Consider the following 19267-nt stretch of genomic DNA (forward strand, 5'->3'; position numbering starts at 1 on the left):
GACCATGCCACACTCGAAATTGAGTTTTCAGAGTTTTCCTCAAACAGCGCAGAGCATGGTTTTAAATTTCGACCGAAATCCGAATCCGAAAAATCGGGTTTTGGTCGTGACTGAAACCGAAATGGTACATACTCGAAAATTTGAAATTTCAGTCGGAACTTTGTGCGAAATTTTAGACATTTCGACCAAAATTCTCGATTAAATTTTTTAATTTTTATTATTTTCCTGGAAACTTCGGTAATTTTGACCAAAATTTTGTACCAAATAAAATACACTTTTTAATATTTCGTTGGATTTCGGCCAAAATTTCGGTTCCGGTGAGGTCCGATACCGAAATTTAAAACAATGGCGCAGAGTGATGCAGAAGCATAATTTAAGTCACACGTAGCATACTTTAGCTTGGTCTTGAGTCTTTTAACATTGAGTCTTTGGGTGTGACTTAATTATTCTCCTACATCAGAATCTCTTGAAGCAACTCCACGTAACTTCGAAAATCTTACTCTTCACCACCATTTGTGCTGAATTTTGAGAAACATGCGTTGCAAGTCGGATTTGTTGAATGTGATTTCTTTGGTTTCTTTCAATTTTTCACACCAGAAAATCTTCTTTTTTTTTTTCATTTTTTACATCAATGGAATCTCATCATCCATACATAACGAATTGGAATGGTATATTCATACCATAACATTTGAAGAGTAAGAACTAGAATTCTTATCGATACTGGAACTCATAGGGAAGAAAATGGATTTATGGATGGAATAAAATATGTAGTCTTTACAGAAAAAAGTATTCGGTTATTGGGAACAATCAATATACTTCTAATGTCGAAATCACGATCGACTCCTAGAGAATCTAAAATCGGCAAAATCCCTTCTTTGAATATAGTTGTCGAACTCGAACCTAACATAATTTTTTTACTTTAACCTAAACTCCTAGAGAATCTAAAACTCATATTAATCTAACTCTATTTAATTTACAATTTAGCAAGCAAAACCCCTCAGCCATATTTTCCGGTTCTTTTAGTTGTAGCGGTAACGACGTTCTAGAAGCTTAGATCGTAGATTTCTACGTAAGACATCGACTAAATAGATGTAGGTGTTGATTGAATTCTTCTTTGAAGTACTTTCAACTCTTCGGGTGGCTCTAATGGAAGTTCTAGAACTTAGTTGGTAGCTTGAGAAGACTTCTACTAGGAAATAGACAGTCATGGAGATTTTAGGCATTTTATTTTTCTTCTCGTAGAAGAATTCTCAAACGGTCTTGAGATTATTACTTGCTATGTGGGAACATGATTCATGCAAAGCCCTGTTTGTTTTGGATTATGAGAAACTATTGTGAGTCCAATACTGATTATTCGACTCAGAATTAATTACTTTTAATTTTGAGTCCAATAATCAGCTTTGGACTCAAAATCGGTTCTCACAATCTAAAACAAACCGGGTCTTAGGCCTGTTCATTTTGGATTTTGAGAATTGAGTTTAAGTCCAAAATTGGTTTTGGACTAAAAAAATTGGTCCCTTTCGTTTTGGCTTTTAAGAATAGATTGAGTCCAAAAATTGATTATTGGACTCACAATTGATTCCCAGAATTCAAAACAAGCAAGGCCTCAACACAATTTCAACTCCAATAATCAGTTTTGGACAGTAATTTTCTAATTAAAAACAAACAAGGCGTATTGGAATCAAACTTGTCTAGCGCCTTAGAAGATGCTTCCATGACTAAATTTTTATGAATTAAAAAGTTGAGACGGGTCAAAATTGAGAACTTCACTTTATGAGTTCAACCACCTAAAGCTCTATTAATGTAATGATGCGATCTTATTGGTCAAATTTGGGTCCCACATTGCACACATGTTAATTGAGCCTGTTGATTTGATGGATTCCCATGAAGCTTTCTGCATGATCATTGTTCATAGTCACCTTTCTTAAAGATGCGTTATTAATTATTTGGTTGTGGTGGAGCATAGGGCAATGAGCAAGACTTGTAGATGTTAGATATTTTAGATTTTCAAAATCTTGATTTTTGGTGAAAATCTAGGAGCCGTTTGGATGCGCGGATTTTAGAATCCAGGTTTTTAGTTTGAAAACAATGTAAAAGAAGGTTAGAGACGAGAAGAAGAGGTCCAGCCGTCATTTTTTACTCATTTTTGGCTTTTCTTCCTTCTTTTCATCAGTAAGAGAGTAGCAGATGCTCCCATATTTTCAGGTTTTAGAAAACATAGGATGTAGGAGAGATTTTTGAAACCTGATTTTCTTGCTTAAAATCCAAGAAACGCTGTCAGGACAGCATCCAACAGCTTGATTCATACCCTCTTTTACACTGTTTTCAAACTAAAAGAGGAGTGATAAATCGACCCCCACGTGTCTATCTCTCTCCTCTCGATTTATCACTGCCCAACTAAAAACCTGGATTCTAAAATCCGCATATCCAAACAGCCCCTAGGTGTTTTGGAAAGGAAAAACTTCTCTTTTGGAAAAAGTTGCTTGTTGAAAAAGGGTGTGGAAGTGTGGTGGGGAAAATTGTCCCACATTAGAAGTTTAGAAAAGTTGAGAGGGGTATATAGAGCTTTATTCATTTCTCTTTTTTGTTTTATTGCACAATGGGTTTTAGCCATGGTCCATGGGTAAACCAGCGGGACGAACCGTCCGCGTGTGCGGCGTGGGCTGTAGGGCGCTAGTGGTCTATGTATAGAGCCACCTTTCTTTGTTCTCTTTTTTTGTGTGCAAGGCCAAAAATCCTTAGCTTCATATGGAGGTTTATATATTATGTCGTCCGTCTACAGATAGAGGGCTAGGATAATCATGTGGAGATGATTTATCGGCATGGCCTATTTATGCTGGGGCGAACTCTTAGAACAAAGTACACCACTAGGCCCAAGTATATGTTTTTTAATACACTTTATATGTGTCTCCACGTAGGTGCCCATATGTTTTAAAAAATACAGCAAGCCTAACTTGTTCAAAGATCTAAACCATTCAGTTGTTAGGCCCTTCAGGTTCGGGTTTAGAGAGAGCGAGAGTAAAGGGGGTGCATGGGGACTTGTAGGGAGCGAATTCATCAGTGCCACAAAAAAACTACAATTGGCTCACCTATTTGGATGATCTAAACCAATCATTTGTTAGCCACTCCATAGATAAGCTGTGACCACAAAATGAAGGGTCAGGATCATCCTATTGAGAGGAATTCTTTTCTACGGCCCTATCTGGATTGCAAGAATTTTGTGGAAGAAAATATTTTTTTTCCTAATTTCTTACTTTTGCAATGATTACACATAAAACAAAGAGTGACTTGATCACCATAGTAGTTCAATTTATTTTTTCTAGACGGTCCTTTAGATTGCAAGAATTTTGTGGAAAGGTTTGGAAAGAAATATATTTGTAAAATTTTGTACTTGTTTTGCTCACGAACAAGATATTTAACCAGCCCTATTCAATTTTTATTTAGAGGGACCTTCTATTTATCATGTTATCCCTCTAAATTAACCATAATCATATCACTTCCCTCTAAATCATGAAAAGAAAAAACAATTCCAAGAAAATGTTTTCCATCAGAAATGTTTTTCTTGCAATCGAAATAGCTAATTTATAACGTTGCCCAAAAATTTAGGGAAATGATATTCCCCCACCCCCTAAACGGATAAAATCCCCAAAAAACCTCAACCCAATGCCCGCCCTGCAGGGTTTGGCCCAGCCCTTGCCCGCCCTGATTGGCCCTGATGGGGTCGGGCCAGCGGCCCGACCCGGCCCTGATTGGGTCAGGCCATGTACCCAGACTCATCTTATTCCAGTTCAGCGTTTTGGCAGTTATGTGGGGAATAAATATATTTGAAATCAACGGTTCAGATTTATCAGGAAAGGCTCTACAAATTAGAGACTTAGAATAATTGAATGAGATCGGATTTTTATATCATTGAACAAGTGGACCCCACAAAAGTGGGTGCCCTAGTAGTAGTATCTAATATTCGTTCGTTAGGCTGGCTTCACAGAGCTGTTGATTTAGTTCATTAACCATGTAGGGCCCATTTGTTTTATCTTTTGTAAATATTAATATTTAATATCAGTTCATTTGATAGCCTAGACCTTGCCAAGATCTTAATTGTTCCCAGCAAAAAATAAGCACAAGTGGGCCCACATTATTAATCAACAATTCAGATCTTGACAAGGGCTATCAAATGAACGGTTTAGATCAATCAAAGTCAGACCCACTATTAAGTAGTGGGAGTGCCGCATTATATTACCACGGGTTGGACCCATTGTGACTGTAAAGTGTAAACATGGTCGGGTTGGATCGGTCAGGGTAAAGTGTAAACAGGGCCGGGTCGGGTTGGCCCGAGGTATCAACCCTTAGCCCGACCTGACCCTGAGTTAGGGCCTAAAAAATGAACCCAAGCCCACCCTTAGGGTTGGAAAATCCAGCCCAGACCCTGTTCGGGCTCAGGACAGGTCAGGGCTCACAGGCCTAAACTTGCACCCCTACTGCTATTGTTGTGGTTCGAAGTCAGAGTTCTCCATATATTTGTCCGAATTAGTAGATTTCTGGAGAGTAGGTCTTGTTGGTTACTGTTATTTTTTTAATGAGGTTCTAAGTTTTCTGCTTATGATTTCTACTCTAATAATGTTTATTTGTTGTGGGGCACTTGTAATATTAGATGGGGTCAGCCAATGATTTTCATATTTATATTCCGTTGGAGATGATATATACATACCCAAATGCACAATCTAGACCGTCCATGCTCCTCACCCATAAACACAATCTAGACCATCCATTATGTGGTCCCCATCGTGGGATAGACCACAACCCCAAAATATCATCTTAGACCATCGATTTAATTCTCAGATAACGTAGAGAACTTTAAGTTTTACACCGTAAAACTAGTGGTTATTGCGTCACTCTATTTGGTTTACATCTTATGTTACAGAGTACAATGGATCAGTGAAAAAGGAAAAATTTTCACTGAAAAAGGAAAAATTTTCACTGAAAAAGTTTACCATATAAAAGTTATACTCAGGAAATTTTTTCATGAATTGGAACGACCCTCTAGAAAATGATTTCCTAATACGCCAGATAAATTTTTGTCCCAAATTTAGCTAACACAATCTTATTAGATTGTGTCAAAAAAGTACTAGGTCAAGTTGGGTCAGGTCGGGCTGAGGCCAACCTTACCTGACCCCATTTCCAACCCGACAAGTATCAACCCAACCTGACCCAAGTAACCCCTTTTTTCCAACCTGAACCCGACCCGTGTTTTTAAGCTTAAAAAATGTAAAAAAATCATTTAAAATGTAGGGTTTCACTCGGATCGGGTTGCCAAACCCACAACCCGACCCGACCCGACCTATTTTCGGGTTGAACCCGATCCGAGTTGCACCCCTAAAAACTCCACCTTGTGTTGAAATTTGTGTTAAAAAGTCCATAAAACAAAGCCAATGAATTGGCCGTTGTAATCTAAGAAGAAAATATGTGGAGAGCTTCCCGTCTCCCCTCTGTAACCTCTCCAACCTTATGCAGCCTTAAATACTACTCACTATTTCCCTCACTCACTTTCTCTTCCTTTTCTCCTCCTAAGTTCTCATCCTTTTATCCATCACCACTTTTTCTTTCCAGTACTTCCTTATCCATTTCATTTTCTCCTCCTCATCCTCCTCCAAGTTTCAGATGGAGTCCATCAATGGTGGAAAATTCAAGGCATAAGGGAACAGGTTGGTGATTCTTTTTTTTAACCCATTTGTTCTGTTACCTTTTCCCCCCCTCTTTTTGGGGGTTATTGAGTATTGAAACCTGTTAATATTTTCTTTTAATGAAAAATGGGTTTGCTTGCCTACCAAATGAAAAAGACAAATGGGTTTTTCTAACAGAGGAAAAAGACTAATGGGTTTTCTTTTATTCATGATTCTGTGGCCTAATTGTTTTTTTTTTTCTATCAGAAGTTCGTGATGTGTTTGCTATTTGGTTGTTTGCTGACAATTATATGCTTTGTAATATGAGTAAAATGCATTTCATCCTGCATTCTTGTTGTTCTTTTTCATTAATTTTGCTGAGGACTGAAGAAGGCCTTGCTCTATTCTTTAGAATGGTCTAAGGGGCATCAATTCGAGATGAAGTCTTCTTTTCTTGTGAGGTTGGTGATGGGGAGGGGATTTCTTTTATATGAAATTTTAGTAGTTGCATTGGATATTAGTTGGTAATTTAGCGCAGTGGAAAACAAAGAAATTGAAAAATCCAAACACAAGCATATAATGAGAAAAAATCCAAGAAGAAGCTCAAGCTTCTTTTGCACAAAACCAAGATTTGGCCCAACCTGATTGAAATTGCTTGGTTTTCTAGTTGACACTTGGTGCATGTTCGCGGAATCAAAAAGCGTCGGACGCTTGAGTGCTGCTTCTCGATATTAATGGCCAACTTGTACATGTTGTTGTAACTCCAATAGTGTTGTAGCATCACCACATCCTGAATCTCCTTTTGTAAGCCTCCCAAATAGCGTGCAACAATTTGTTCTTTAGGGCTCAGTCACTACGCAACACATTGTAAATAAATCAAATTCCTTCGTGTAGTCATTCACTGTTTGATTTCCTTGCTGAAGATTATATAGTTTTATGTAGTTGTCTTGAAGGTAGTTTTTTGAAAAGAACTTTAATTTCTTCTTCATCTTTTCCCAAGAACTGATCTTCTCTTTTCCCAATCTTTCTCTACGGATTTTTAACTCTCCCCACCAAGCCGAGGCATGCTTTTGCAATTTGATAGCCACAAATTTCTCCTTGCGATGATCCAACACCTCTTTGTCATGAAAAACTAGTTCAACTGCGTTGAGCCAATCAACCTTAGAGATCGGGTAGTTGTTGAAGGGGACTCCTTTAATGTAATGAAGTGGCTCTAGGGACGTCTTCATGTCCCTTGGAGATTTGCTCATTGGTTTGATGAAATTCATGATAAAATAGAACGATCAACGATTTCCTTCAACCACGTTAAGAGATCAGCCAATAGGGATGCCGATCGTATGTCTAGAGAGGGTGTCTCTAAGGTATCCCTCGAGGTTTTTGATTTTTGGCCACCTTGAGTGGCTTCTCAGATGCCTTGTCAGAAGTCTTTAGTAGGTTCTCTCCTTGTGTTTTTTCTTGTTTGTAATAGACCTTCTTGGTCACGGCATCGCCCGCTCTTATTTAATAAAGTTATTTTGCCATTCAACCAAAAAATAAAAAAATAAAAAAACTGCATTGAGCCAATCAATGAACTCATATGGTCGAATCTTCTCTTCAAACTCCAGTGTACAGTCTCATCAACATCACAATAAGGCCGATAAGGACCCGTCCGATCTTGAACTCCCCTTTCACCCGTCTCACCGCGCGGAGCACTATGCTAAAAATGATTGACATCCTCCGAGACGAGACTGTCGTCATCGCGCTTAGAGTTTCGAAACGTGTTAAACGTTTCGTGAGTTGTTGCACTTGTCTCCTTAATTCTTCGATTTCATTGACTTGACTATCCGGATGAAGAGCCTCCATACGAACACCTCGTCCGTGTCCACAATTGTTTGCCATGGTAGTCGTCCCTTCACGACCAATGCCAAGGATTAACCGTATGCTCTTATACCAAACTTAATGTCTAGGAAACATAACAGAGAACATGACAGAGAAACAGTGAGGAAAGACTTGGGTAGAAACAGTGAAGAAATACTTGATGACTAGGAACATAATAGAGAACATGACCTTGGATAGGAGAGAATGGAAGAAAATGATCTCTATAGACGAACCCAACTAGTGTCAGGATTAGATTTAGTCAGTTTTAGCTTCGTAGATTCTTTCACCTTCTTCATGAAAATTTTCTAAAGGATTCATTAGCCTACCCCAACTAGTTTGGGACAAAGGCTTAGTTGAATTGAGTTGATTTGAGTCTGATACTAAACTATCGCAATGGAAAGCGAAGAAATTGAAAAATCCAAACACGAGCATATAATAAGAACAAATCTAGGAATAATCTCAAGCTTCTTTTGCACAAAACCAACGATTTATTTTTAATCAATCAAAAGTCCCCTTCTCTTCTTCCAATCATTCATATATCTCTTTTTGACAAGGCCCAGATCCTTTCTTATTAAAACTCCTTAATACTAAAAAAAAACCACAAAAGTAAAACTCCTAAAATACCTAACTACTAGTTAAAGATAACTAGGCCTTCTAACAGCTCTCTTTTGCTGGGAATCTAGCGTGGACCTTTAGTAAAAGTTGCATTTGCATCATAATTTCAGCAGTTTCCTTTTTATTCCAGTGATTTTATGGAGACGATGAAATTTAAAGAGTTTGGGTTAGTTTTTCAATATATATATATATATGAGAAAAGTGTTCCTGCGCAACTGCTCAAATGGCTTATCTGAGCAACTGCTTCAAAAACTCATGTGGCCCCACATTTTTGGGGTGATCCAAAGCATTCATTTGGAAGGCCCTTCCATGGATACGGTGTGTACCAAAAATGAGCCCTTTAGGATCATCCTAACCCTGCCATTTGTGGAGGGAAAAAATGGTCAGAAACAGTGTCTGTCCATTTTCCCCTCCACCTTTGATTGTGTTAGGATGATCCTATAGGGCTGATTTTTGGTACACACCCTATCCATGGAAGGGCCTTTCAAATGAATGCTTTGGATCACCCCAAAAATGTGGGCCACATGAGTGTTTGAAGCAGCTGCTCAAATAAGCTATCTGAGCAGCTGCGCAGGAACACTATTCTCTCTCTCTCTCTCTCTCTATATATATATATATATATATATATATATATATATATATATATATATATATATATATATAATAGTCGTTTTTGGAGGAGTTGAAGCATAAAGGACTTGCTGATTTTTCTAATGGAAAACATTTTCCTTTTATACTTTCCCTGATTTTCTTGTGCAATTTGAGAAGGATTTTACTGTTCTTTATGGTTAATTTTGTTTCTTTTATTTTTCTTTTACATATATACAGCTTCATTTAGCACTGGAAATAATGGAGGAGGGGGTAAGGAAATATTGGTACAACACTTGCTTGTGAGCGAAGACAACCTTAAGCTCCTGGTGGAGCTTCAACGGAGAATTTCAGGAGGTTAGTATGGTCAATTGGTGATGTTCAAATGAAATAAAAATCCCAAATTCATCTCTCAGTTTTTCTTTTTCAAAAATGAGGTGTTTGTTCAGTTTCTCAAATTTTCCTAAATTGACTTTTGATTCAAGGGAAACAATGATAATTATGTTAAAAAACATCTACTGTTGCAAATATGTATGCTGAGACTTATGATGATATTGCTGCTTCTGAAAATGTCATCATTGTGAAAATCAATCTTATCTTATAAAGCGCAAATGTCATTACTCACTCTTTAGACTTCACAAAAAATGATTATATCGTGCTTGTTGAATTGGTATTGCAATGGATAATATTGACAATGCTCATAATTACGGAACAGAGGGAGAGACAATTATGCCGTTAAGCCCCACCTTCTTTGAGCTGCATGTGTGTGTGTGTGTGTGTCCTAATCTGCCTCCTAATTCTGTCCTAGACAATTGTATGCCTATGAGAAGTGCTCTAACTTCCACCTTCCTCAGATCCATTCATCCGAGTGGATTTGAGATTATTAGAAGAATCACCATTTTAAAATGCGGATGCGAGTCAATACACGGCCAAAGCAAATCCTAGTCGACTTGGCACGACGTGGTTGAGTACTCAGTTGACGGGGGGGGGGGGGGGGATTGCAGACACGGACAAGAATGCAGCCAAGGTAAAAGGGAGTTGACTCGGGAGAGTCAACGATGGTGTGGGGGAGTTTTGAAACTATGAGAAGAATACCACTGTCAGCATCTCTAAAGACTTCTCCTATGTCCGCCAGCCCGGGGTTGCCAAGGGAGCAACCATCAAACTTGAGCTTAATAAGGTTCGGGGAGGGCTTGTCTTACATGTTTTGACCTTTGTCAGACCCGCTCCAAGTAATATCTCCTTCCAATTCATAAGTAATATCTCTTGAGAGTAACTCTTAGCCTCTTTCCGACTTAACACCCAATGGATGAGTGATATTTTGATCTTCATTGCAACTGATTTTTCTGAACTGGTCTTATTGTTGAACTTGAATGTTCTATTGTGCCTCTCATTTCAAATTCCCCACAATACAGCCAAAGGCATCAATATTCCATACGCCCGAAACTTCCCTATTGTTTACATTGCCAGATCTCCAACAACTCCTTAACTGCTATTGGCAGCATCCAGCAAATACCAAACCAATCAAACATCTCAGCCCATGCTGCACTTTCTCCTTTGCAGCGGCAGCTCCATATTTTTTTCTTGATGATTCAAAACTTTTTTGAAAGAGACAAAAATACAAAAGGGATAGGGATTGCCCTATACAAATCCCTGGACAGTTTCCTAGCCAATAAATCTGCTTTTTGCATTTGTCTCGCTTAAAGAATGAAGAAATGAAACCTCTAAACAAGTAGAAAATCTCAATTCCATCAAGAGTACCCCCCAACCTCCAAATCCTAATCTTACTCTAAAGGTCCAAACAATATCACTATTAATTTCACACCAACCTCCAATTTGAATTCTTACAATATAATTATCTGTCCTGATAGGACTTGTGGGTGTTGGGATTAATCTCAGCCTTAGATGGACTTTACAATAATCTATGGCTAGTGTTGGAATATGTAACTTGCCTAAGGGCATTTAGGACTTTGTACATTCCTTTATGTTTTAGTATAAAGATATGAGTCAGGGGGAGATCACTCCTACTCATTCATTTCTCTCAGCCCCCCACCCGCCACCGTCTTCTCTTTCCTTTCTCGCCCCCTTGCAGCCACCCGCAACTCCTGGTCGGAAATTTTTTTCCAGGAACGTGGATTTGCACCCCCCAAAATTTCCCCAGAAAATATTTTCTGCCCAGACCGGAAATTTTTTTCCAAGAACGAGGATTTGCACCCCCCAAATATTTTCTAACCCCCCCCCACCCAAATTCACTTTCCTGGAAATTCCTCTTCCTTTCATCCCTCGGTAAAACCTAAAACTCTTTTATCTTTTTTACTATATGTTAGATCTTCATCTCCTATCCTACTTTGATTCTTGTTTCTCTTTGTGGCTCCTCTATGTGCCCCATGGCTTCCCTCTTTTCAAGCTTCGTCGATAACCATCATTCTTGGAGCCGCGTCTAGCTTTCTTGGCGTGTCCTAGTTTGCCCACCTATTCAGTTATCTACTGTTATTCGTCTTAGTTTGGATTGTCTGTTTCTTTCTTGCTTGTTGTTATGGAGGAGGTGCTTGACAATCTTTCCATAGGAGTGGCTCCTGGTGTTCGTCCGACACCCTCCTTGGCGTCTTCTTCGTCATCATCTCTCTTTGTGGATGGATCATTCCCACAGATCACTACTGTTAAGTTGGATGGGGCAAACTACGTTACTTGGAAAGCAGCCGTCGAGAAGTATCTTATTGCCCGTGGGAAAGCCCACGTTATTCGTCGTGATCCTCCTCCTACGACGGATCCCACCTTTGATCGATGGGAACAGGAGGATGCTCTTGTTTGTACCCTTCTGTGGTAGAGTATGGCCCCTTAACTCTCTGGGCCACTGATGCTTCTGCCTACTGCGAAACGGATCTGGGATTAGGTTACTCTTCTTTATTCTGGCGTGGCAAACATTAGTCGGATCTGCTCTACCTATTCTGAGTTGGTGCGTTTCCGCCGTGGTGATCTCCCTCTTGCCACCCATTACAATCACTTTGTTCGCCTATGTCAGCAGCTTGATGTTTACATACTGCTTACCACGGATCTCACAGAGGCTGTCCGTCAGAGGGATCAGATCCGTGTTGTGCAGTACCTTGAGAGTTTGGGTCCAGAGTACATGCATCTTCGTCAGCAGATTATCGGTTCTGGCGATATTCCTTCCCTTACTGAGGTTTACTCCCGCGTCCAGCAGTGCTCTCCTGGTGATCCAGTGATATCTGTTCCTACCTATGATGGCAGTACTCGTCCGCCTCGTGGTGGGGCCTCCTCTGGTCGTGGCCATGCCGGCCGTGGTGGTGGTCGTTCTGGTGATGGACGTGGTCGTTCTTTTTGCACTCCTTGTCAGCGCGAGGGACATTATATTGAACATTGCTATACCCTGCATCCCAAGCTTTGTCAGGCACGCTCGGCTCACATGGGTGCTACTACTGCTTCTGCTTCAGATTCCGCTCCCTCTGCTTTTGTTCCTGCACCAGCGAATTCCGCCTATACATTATCCCGTGCCGATTATGAGGAGTTCCAGCGTTTGAGGCTCAGTTCTCGTCCTCCCTCTACAAGTTTCGCCCAGCCAGGTAGTTCACCCACTACCCTTCTATCTAGCTCAGGGCCATGGATAATTGACTCTGGCTCATCCAACCACCTGACTGGTAACTCTTCTCAGCTTCATTCTTTCGCTCTTTCTCGTCTCCCTCTTAATCTATCACCCTTGCCGATGGGTCCACTACACCTATCACTGGTGTTGGTCATATCTCCCCTCATCCTGCTCTTACCTTATCTTCTGTTTTATGTGTACCAAAATCACCATTTAGTTTACTTTCAGTTAGCCAAATTACTAAATCTCTTCACTGTTCTGTCTCATTTTTCCCATCTTACTACTTGTTTCAGGATTTCTCGACTGGGAAGACGATTGGAACGGGTCGTGAGGTAGATGGACTCTATCGTCTTAACTGCCGGCCGCCTACTGTCTTACATAGCTCTGTGGATACATTTCAGTGGCATTGTCGCCTGAGGCATCCTTCACTTCAGCGGCTGCAACAGACTTCTCTGGTTCCCGGACCTTTTTCTAGTTTTCAGTACGAGTCCTGTGAACTCGGGAAACACCGTCGTGTGTCGTTTCCGTCCCGGGTCATTAGTCGAGTGCCTAGCCCATTTGAATTAGTCCATTCTGATGTATGGGGACCCTCTAGGGTCGCGTCTAGTACTGGCTTTCGGTATTTTATTGTGTTTATTGATGACTCCTCACGCATGACCTGGTTATATTTACTGAAGAGTTGATCTAACGTGTTCTTTGCTTTTCGCACATTTCATTATGAAATTAAGAATCAATATAATTGCAATATTAAATGTCTTCGTACTGACAATGCTAGAGAATACTTTTCTGATACTAATGGCTTTCAATCCTATCTCTCCCAACATGAGATTCTATATCAGTCTTCATGTGCGTACACCTCTCAACAGAATGGTGTTGCTGAGAGGAAACTTCGTTATTTGCTTTGTTAACAGGTATTTAGGTCTTTATTGTAATGCCCAAGGGTATACTTTTCTTTGTACTTCACTCTTTATTATTTATATTACATGAGTGAGGGGGAGAACCCTAACTCAATCTTTTCTCTCACTCTTTACTTTCTCTCTTTTCTCTACCTCTCTCAACATGGTACCAGAGCTCTACGGCATGGATGCCTAGGGCCATTTTTTTTTTCTTTTCTTTCCTTCTTTTTTCCCTAACCCTAACCCTAACATCCACCTCCATCTTCTCCATCCCTAACCCTAACCATAACCCCTCCATTCTTTGCTACAGTACCGCTACAGTAAATTGCTACAGTACACCGCTACAGTGAATCGCTACAGTACCCGTTACAGTAGATCGCTACAGTACCCTCTTTTTCCCACTCTTCCTTGCCCTAATCTGATCCATCATAATCTTTTCTTCTTCTTTTGGGTCATAGTTATGCCCTAGATTTTCTTGTTCGGCTTGATCACTATCTTCATGGTGTTGTTCTGGATTTGTACTTACATCATTGCGATGTTTGTGGCTCGGAGTTGTCTCGACTTTGTCTTTATGTTGTGAGGCTATCTCATGCCTACCTTATGCATATGTTGTCCTCATGAAGCCGCGGTCTATTAGCTTGCTTATAGTCTTCATCCTTGTCTCTACTGGCTCGTTGTTGGTCCTCTTCAGTCTTCTTCCCGGTCTCTTATGGAAGATACCCCTCATATTGAGGACCCTACTATTCGTACTCCAGCTATGGCTACTAGTTCCCAGTCGCGTCAGGCTGCGTCGTCGTCTTTGTCTTCGGTGGATGCGTCATTCCCACCGATTACCACTTCCCGTCTTGATGGATCCAACTATTTGACTTGGAAGATTGCTGTGGAGACATATCTGAAGGCTCGACGAAAGATTTCTATTATTCGTCGTGATCCCCCTCCTGAGACTGACCTTACCTTTGATGATTGGGATGTAGATGATGCTCTTGTTCGTACACTTCTATGGCAGAGTATGACCCCTGCCATTGCTAGCACCATGATGGATCTCCCTACTGCCAAAAAGGTATGGGAGCACACTGCGGCATTATATTCTGGTGAGGGGAATGTCGTCCGTCTCTGCGACACTTATTCGCGCTGGATGGGTCACAGGCGCGGTGATTCTACGGTCCATGATTACTACAGACAGTTTGTCTCCTATTGCCAGCAGCTGGATGCTCTTATGCCTCTCACCACTGATCTTACCACGGCAGCCAGACAGCGGGATCAGTTCCGTGTTGTTCATTTCCTTGAGGGTCTTGGACCAGAGTTCACTCATCTTCGACAGCACATCCTTGGGTCTGGTACTGTACCCACTCTTCAGGAGGTATTTTTACAAGCTCAGCAGTGTGCACTTGTCATTACTGTTCCTACTCCCGTGGATGTCTCGACTATTGCTGCTTATGGAGCCGCTGACCACCCTTCCCGAGGAGGAGGCATTTTTTGTCGCGGTCGTTGTCGCGATACTAGTCGAGGCGGACATGACGGCGGCCAAGAGGGTGGCAGTGGAGGTCGAGCTCGGCCCTATTGTACTCCTTGTAGGCGTGAGGGTCACTATCACGAGACATGCTTTGATCTCCATCCTGAGCTGCGTCACACTCCATATCCTCGTCGGGGCTGTACTGCACATCTTGCTCTTCCAGATTCGCTTGCTCCTATTGACAACCCGTCACAGACACCACTGGCTACTCCAACCGATCAGATGGTCGTCTCTCGTGCCGACTATGATGAGCTACAGCGTTTCAGGTCTGCCAGCCGCCCTCCTACTGCTGGTCTTGTTCAGCCAGGTAGTTCTCCTGCTTCGTTCCTCTCTAGTTCTAGCTCCTGGATTATTGATTCGGGAGCATCTCCTCACATGACAGGTACCCAGTCATCTTACATGATTTTCATCATGTTGTTTCACATTCTATTACTCTTGCTGATGGGAGTACCTCTCCTATCACTGGTGTTGGCAGTTGTTCCCCTTCACCAGGCATTACATTATCATATGTGCTCTGTGTCCCCAAGTCACCTTTCAATTTACTTTCTGTTAGTCAATTAACAAAGCATCTTCATTGTTCTATTTCATTTTTTCCTTCATATTGTCTTTTTCAGGATCTCTCGACTGGGAGGACGATTGGCTCGGGCCATGAGGTGGATGGCCTTTATCGTCTCAACTGCACTCCGTCCCATCCGATTCTACATGGCTCGGTCGATGCATACCAGTGGCACTGCCGTTTAGGTCACCCGTCTATGGAGCGTTTACGCAGGATTCCCTTCGTTCCTTCTTCATCTGTTAGGTCTTTTCAGTGTGAGGCCTGTGAACTTGGGAAGCATCATCGTGTGCCATTTCCCTCTAGGACTGTTAGTCGGGCTTCACACCCTTTTGCTCTTGTTCATTCTGATATATGGGGTCCTGCGAGGACTACCTCTTTATTTGGATTTCGCTATTTTGTGGTCTTTATTGATGACTATTCACGTATGACATGGACTTATTTAATAAAAGATCGTTCTAAAGTTTTTTCTGTGTTTCGTGATTTCTATGCTGAAGTTAGTAATCAATTCTCATGTGTCATCCAATGTCTTTGCACTAACAATGCAAAGGAATATTTCTCTTACTCAAATGGTTTTCAGGAATTCCTCTCTTCGCGAGGCATTCTTCATCAGTCCTCATGTGCTCATACCTTTCAGTAGAATGGAGTGGCTGAGAGGAAGCTTCGCTCCTTGTTAGATGGGGCCCCGACACTACTCTTTCAGATGCGGGTCCCTAAGACCTATTGGGCTGATACTGTACTCACAGCATGCTACTTGGCGAATAGGCTTCCCTCCGGTCCTTGGTGGCACCTCTCCGTTCTCGATTCTCCGTCCTACCTCTGACCCTTTCCCTCTTACACCTTGAGTTTTTGGCTGTCTCTGTTTTGTCCACGTTCTTGGGTCAGGATTAGATAAGTTGGATCCTCGGGCCGAACAATGTATCTTTCTAGGTTACTCTCGAACCCAAAAGGGTTATCGTTGCTACAACCCTCACCTGCGACGATCCTTTGTCTCGGCGGATGTTACATTATTTGAGACTCAGTCATTTTTTAGTCCGTCCATCTCGTTGGATCCCTCCCCCTCTACACTTCGGGAGGATTCCTCACATACTCCTGTTCTTCCTCTTTCGGTTCTTCCTGATCCCATCCCTGTTTCTACACCTCCGGTGTCCAGTTCCTCCCCTACAGTTGATTCTACTGTTATGCCGACATCAGTGCCTTGTACAGCCCCTCTACCTCCACTCAAGGTTTTAAATCTCGGTTTCGACCGAAACCGAAACGTTTCGGTTTCGGTACGAAATTTTGGACGAAATCTTGTAAAAATTTCACCGAAATTTCACCGAAATTTTGTACTTCACCGAAACGTTTCACCGAAATTTCCGAAATTTCACCGAAATTTTACCGAATTTCCGAAACGTTTCGGCGAAGTTTGGTACTTTTCTGACTCACAGTGAATTTCGTTTCGGCCGAAATTTAAAACCATGCCTCCACTATTGAAGCAGTATCAGTGTCGGACCAAATCTGTTGCTCATTCAGCCCCGCCCGAGCCATCATCATCTCAGCCGGAGATCCCCGCTTCTGAGGTACATTCTGACTCTCCCATTGACTCTCGCACTCGGTCTCGCAGTACTGCTCATCCCATTTCCTCTTTTGTCTTATGACTTTCTCACTCCTGTATTTCGTAGTTTTGTTTCGTCTTTGTCCTCTATTTCTCTACCTAAGACTCTACAGGAGGCACTTGATCATCAAGGCTGGCAGGCGGCTATGGATCTTGAGATGCAGGTTCAGGCCAATCAGACATGGGATTTGGCCCCTTTACCATATGGTGCTTGCCTCGTTGGTTGTCGCTGGGTTTATGCAGTCAAGCACCTTCCTGATGGCACAGTTAAGCGTCTTAAGGCTCGACTTGTTGCCAAAGAGTACACGCAGACATATGGGATTGATTATGGCGAGACTTTTTCACCAGTTGCGAAAATTCATTCTGTCCGTGTCCTGCTATCCCTTGCTGTGAATCATGGCTGGCATCTTCATCAGTTGGATGTAAAAAATGCCTTTCTTCATGGTGATTTGGAGGAAGAGGTCTATATGGAGCAACCTCCTGGATATGTTGCTCAGGGGGAGAGATCTTCTCTTGTTTGCCGTTTGAGGAAATCCATTTATGGTCTCAAACAATCTCCGAGAACCTGGTTTGGGAAGTTCAGTGCTACACTTATTCGCTTTGGCATGAAGCAGTGCGTAGTTGATCACTCTGTCTTCAGTTTTCAGTCTCAGGCTGGTTGTGTTCTGTTGATAGTATATGTCGATGATATCATTATCACTGGTAGCGATACAGGTGGCATTCAGAGGCTCAAATCCTTCCTTCAGACAGAGTTCTCTACTAAGGATTTGGGTCGTCTTCGGTATTTCCTGGGCATTGAGGTTGCCTATTCGACTAGGGGTATCTACCTCTCACAGAGGAAGTATGTTCTGGATCTTCTTGATGAGACAGGTTGTTTGGGAGTCAAGCCTGCCTCAACTCCTATGGACCAGAATATGAAATTACTCCCTGTGGAGGGAGTCCTGTTAGAAGATCCAGGGCGATACAGACGATTAGTTGGTAAGCTCATTTATCTTACTGTTACACGTCCAGATATTACCTTTGCAGTTAGCGCTGTTAGCCAGCATATGAGCTCACCTCGCACTTCACACTGGGCTGCTGTACTTCAGATATTGAGATATATGAAGAGTTCGCCAGGTAAAGGGTTGTTATTTCAGAGGCATGAGCACCAGAGAATTGAAGGATACACTAATGCAGACTGGGCAGGATCTCCGGCTGATAGACGGTCTACTACAGGGTATTGCACCTTTATTGGAGGTAATCTTGTTTCATGGAGAAGTAAGAAACAAGATGTCGTGTCTAAATCCAGTGCCGAGGCACAATATAGAGCTATGTCTCATACGAGTGGGGAACTCATGTGGCTACGTTCTTTACTTTCAGAGATTGGATTTCCTCCTTCTTCTCCAGCTCAGTTATACTGTGACAACAAATCCGCCATTTACATTGCCACAAATCCAGTCTTCCATTAGAGGACCAAACATATTGAAGTGGATTGTCATTTCATTAGAGATTTGATTCAGCGAGGCTACATATCTCCTGTGTTTACCAGATCTACAAATCAATTAGCAGACATGTTCACGAAGCCTCTAAGTAAGAGCTAAGTTAGTTGATAATTGTAACAAGCTAGGAATGTTAGATATCTACATTCCAGCTTGAGGGGGAGTGTTAACAGGTCTTTAGGTCTTTATTGTAATGCCCAAGGGTATACTTTTCTTTGTACTTCACTCTTTATTATTTATATTACATGAGTGAGGGGGAGAACCCTAACTCAATCTTTTCTCTCATTCTTTACTTTCTCTCTTTTCTCTACCTCTCTCAACATGCTTGAAGTAGGTCGCACTCTTCTTTTTCAGATGAGTGTTCCTAAGGTATACTGGAGTGATGCCCTTCTCACGGCGTGTTTCTTAGCAAATCGCCTTCCTTCCTCCGTCTTAGAGGGTGCTTATTCTTTCGAGATTTTATTTCCTGGTAAGGAACAGTTTCCTCAGACACCTCGTGTATTTGGATGCGTTTGTTTTGTTCATCACCTTGGACCTGGCCGTGACAAACTCGATCCCCGGTCTGAGCGTTGTCTTTCTGGGGTATTCCCGTACGCAGAAAGGCTATCGTTGCTATAGCCATCGTCTGCGTCGCCGGTTTGTCTCAGCCGATGTTACGTTCTTTGAGTCTGAGGCATTCTTCCAACATGGCGCGGCATCTTTCATCCCTTCTCTCGAGTTCGAGGTCTCGCTTCCCTTACCAGATCTACCTGCTTCTCTTCCGTCATCTCCTGCTTCCATGCAGCCAGCTTCTGCAGATTCTACTTCTTCTGCCACGTTGGAAAAGCCAGCTCCACCTAAAATTACGCAGCAGTATCAGTGGCGCCAAGTTACAGATAAGTCTCTTCTACCTCCTCTCGCACAATCATCTTC

At 41.9% G+C, this 19267-nt stretch overlaps 1 protein-coding gene across 6 annotated transcripts in view; it reads left to right on the forward strand.

The window, feature by feature from the left end:
• Window positions 1-5389: 5389 nt before the first annotated feature.
• LOC143882051 (rhodanese-like domain-containing protein / PPIC-type PPIASE domain-containing protein) overlaps window positions 5390-19267 on the forward strand; it is a 49612-nt gene continuing 35734 nt past the window's right edge. For 4 of the 6 annotated variants that reach the window (XM_077385436.1, XM_077385438.1, XM_077385437.1 and 1 more), the window contains exons 1-2: window positions 5391-5699; window positions 8958-9074. In XM_077385436.1, the coding sequence (XP_077241551.1) occupies window positions 5459-5699; window positions 8958-9074 (358 nt within the window). In that variant the 5' untranslated portion in view covers window positions 5391-5458. Of the gene's footprint in view, window positions 5700-8957; window positions 9075-19267 lie in introns of all 6 variants that reach the window. The other 2 variants (XM_077385439.1, XM_077385440.1) reach the window with 1 other exon arrangement.

Source organism: Tasmannia lanceolata, unplaced genomic scaffold (assembly GCF_043159265.1).
Source record: "Tasmannia lanceolata isolate RefF3 unplaced genomic scaffold, GAP_Taslan_0.1 ptg000007l, whole genome shotgun sequence".
In the NCBI taxonomy this organism is placed as follows: domain Eukaryota; kingdom Viridiplantae; phylum Streptophyta; class Magnoliopsida; order Canellales; family Winteraceae; genus Tasmannia; species Tasmannia lanceolata.